At 61.0% G+C, this 1,722-nt stretch overlaps 1 protein-coding gene across 1 annotated transcript; it reads left to right on the top strand.

Moving 5' to 3' along the window:
* The first annotated feature begins 854 nt into the window (after nucleotides 1–854).
* Nucleotides 855–1,304, top strand: CALML5 (calmodulin like 5). The gene has a single exon (XM_032425679.1). The coding sequence runs from the start codon at nucleotides 855–857 to the stop codon at nucleotides 1,302–1,304; it is 450 nt and encodes a 149-aa protein (XP_032281570.1).
* The last annotated feature ends 418 nt before the right edge of the window (nucleotides 1,305–1,722 follow it).

Below are 1,722 nucleotides of genomic sequence, written 5' to 3'. Positions count from 1 at the left end.
TCGGGCACGACCCCGCACTCCTCCCCTGTGTCCCCATGCAGAACCTTGAACCTAACAATGGAACAGGATCAGAGGAATCACGGAGCTCGAGGAGAGGTATTCTGAGGGGACAGGAAGCCTTTTCCTCACCCCCCGAAATCACACTTGGAATATTCGTGTCATAAACAGCACCACCCGGGGGGCCAGGTTCTGCGTGCGCCCAGGCCCCTTGCTTGCTCGAAGCTGCAGGCAGCGGGCCGCATCTTCCACCTACAGATCTGTCGACCGCCCTGGGCTGGGGATTTAATGATGCCCATGGGTCCACCCTGATAGAATTCCATGCAGTTCTACCACATCCGTCCCCACCGGTCTGCCCTGTGGGATGAGAGCTGGGCAGTAGCCTGAAAGGAGCACAGACAGGAGCACCGGACAGTCCCCCTCTCCTCCAGGACCTGCCGTGGCCACCGAGGGAGGCTCCCTTTCCCTTCCCGCCATGGTCTGTGTGAGAAGTTTCCAAGGTGGCTTGTGTCTGCCATGGGGTCCTGGGGAGGCTGACAGGCCTCTGACGGCCCCCACGCTGGCTCCCCCCAGCTTCTCCTGGGCGGGCCCTGCCACTCCAATTCCGGCATTTCTGGTCTGCCGCTTGTCTGTCCCTCCCTGGGAGGAGGATTTCGCCCAAGGACATGCGGAGGGTGGAGAGCCTTTCCCCTCCCTCTGCTCCAATTGTAGAAAAGGAGGGGGTTCCCATCCCAGGGCAAGGCTGCCACGGGAGCTCTGCCCTCACACAGACTTGGCTGCCTGTCCCAGTCGCTGGTCCCCAGCTCTGACGTGAGCGCTTTGAGCTGGTCGGCAGCTCCGTGACGGGTGTGAGTGACATGGCCAAGCAGCTGTCTGAAGAGCAGGTGGCCGAGTTCAAGGCGGCTTTCTCCAGATTTGACAAGAACGGCGATGGCACCATCAACACCCAGGAGCTGGGCGCCGTGATGCAGGCCCTGGGCAAGGATCTGTCGGAGGCCGAGCTGAAGGAGCTCATCGCCCAGGTGGACACGGATGGCGACAGTGTCATCAGCTTCCAGGAGTTCCTGGCAGAGGTGGTCAAGAGGATGAAGTCCTGGGGCAGCGAGCAGGATATACAAGAGGTCTTCCGCGCCTTCGACCTGGATGGCAACGGCCGCATCAGCGTGGACGAGCTCAAGCAGGCCATGGCCAAGCTGGGCCAGACGCTGTCCCAGGAGGACCTAGATGCCATGATCCAGGAGGCCGACACGGACGAGGATGGGCAGGTGGACTACAAGGAGTTCCTGCGCATCCTCTCCCAGAAGTGAGGCCCGGCCCTGGCCCGTCTCCTGCCTGACTCTGGTCCTCATGCCTTCTCGGGGCCCCTGCTTTTGTGGCGGGGACGTCAAGGGGAAGTCTGGGTGGTGGATGGGAGATTACCTGTTGGTGGGAAAGCCTGGCCTCTCCTGGGTCCGGGTTCTGTGCTCTCTGTGCCCGGCGAGGCCTTAGAGCTGCTCCTGCAGAGAGATGGGGAGCCCCCTGCCTCACTGGGCGGTCGTGAGGAAACCCAAAGCAATGTGGTGGTTGAAATAAAAGGAATGTGAACTCCAAGGGTGGTGTGTGCTGGTGCTTGAATGTTTGGTTGGAAAGTGGAAAATCAAAGGCTCCAGACGGTGGTATTTGGGTTTCTTTTGCACCTCTGCCCCTTTCCCTGTGCCCGAGTGGGAGAACCGACCTGGGTAGGCC

Source organism: Phoca vitulina, unplaced genomic scaffold (genome assembly GCF_004348235.1).
Source record: "Phoca vitulina isolate PV1807 unplaced genomic scaffold, GSC_HSeal_1.0 scaffold33, whole genome shotgun sequence".
Lineage (NCBI taxonomy): Eukaryota > Metazoa > Chordata > Mammalia > Carnivora > Phocidae > Phoca > Phoca vitulina.
This window is presented reverse-complemented; position numbering and strand designations above follow the sequence as displayed.

Excerpts from the sequence above, each read along its gene's own strand:
- CALML5 (XM_032425679.1), top strand. The coding sequence starts at position 855 with ATGGCCAAGCAGCTGTCTGAAGAGCAGGTGGCCGAGTTCAAGGCGGCT.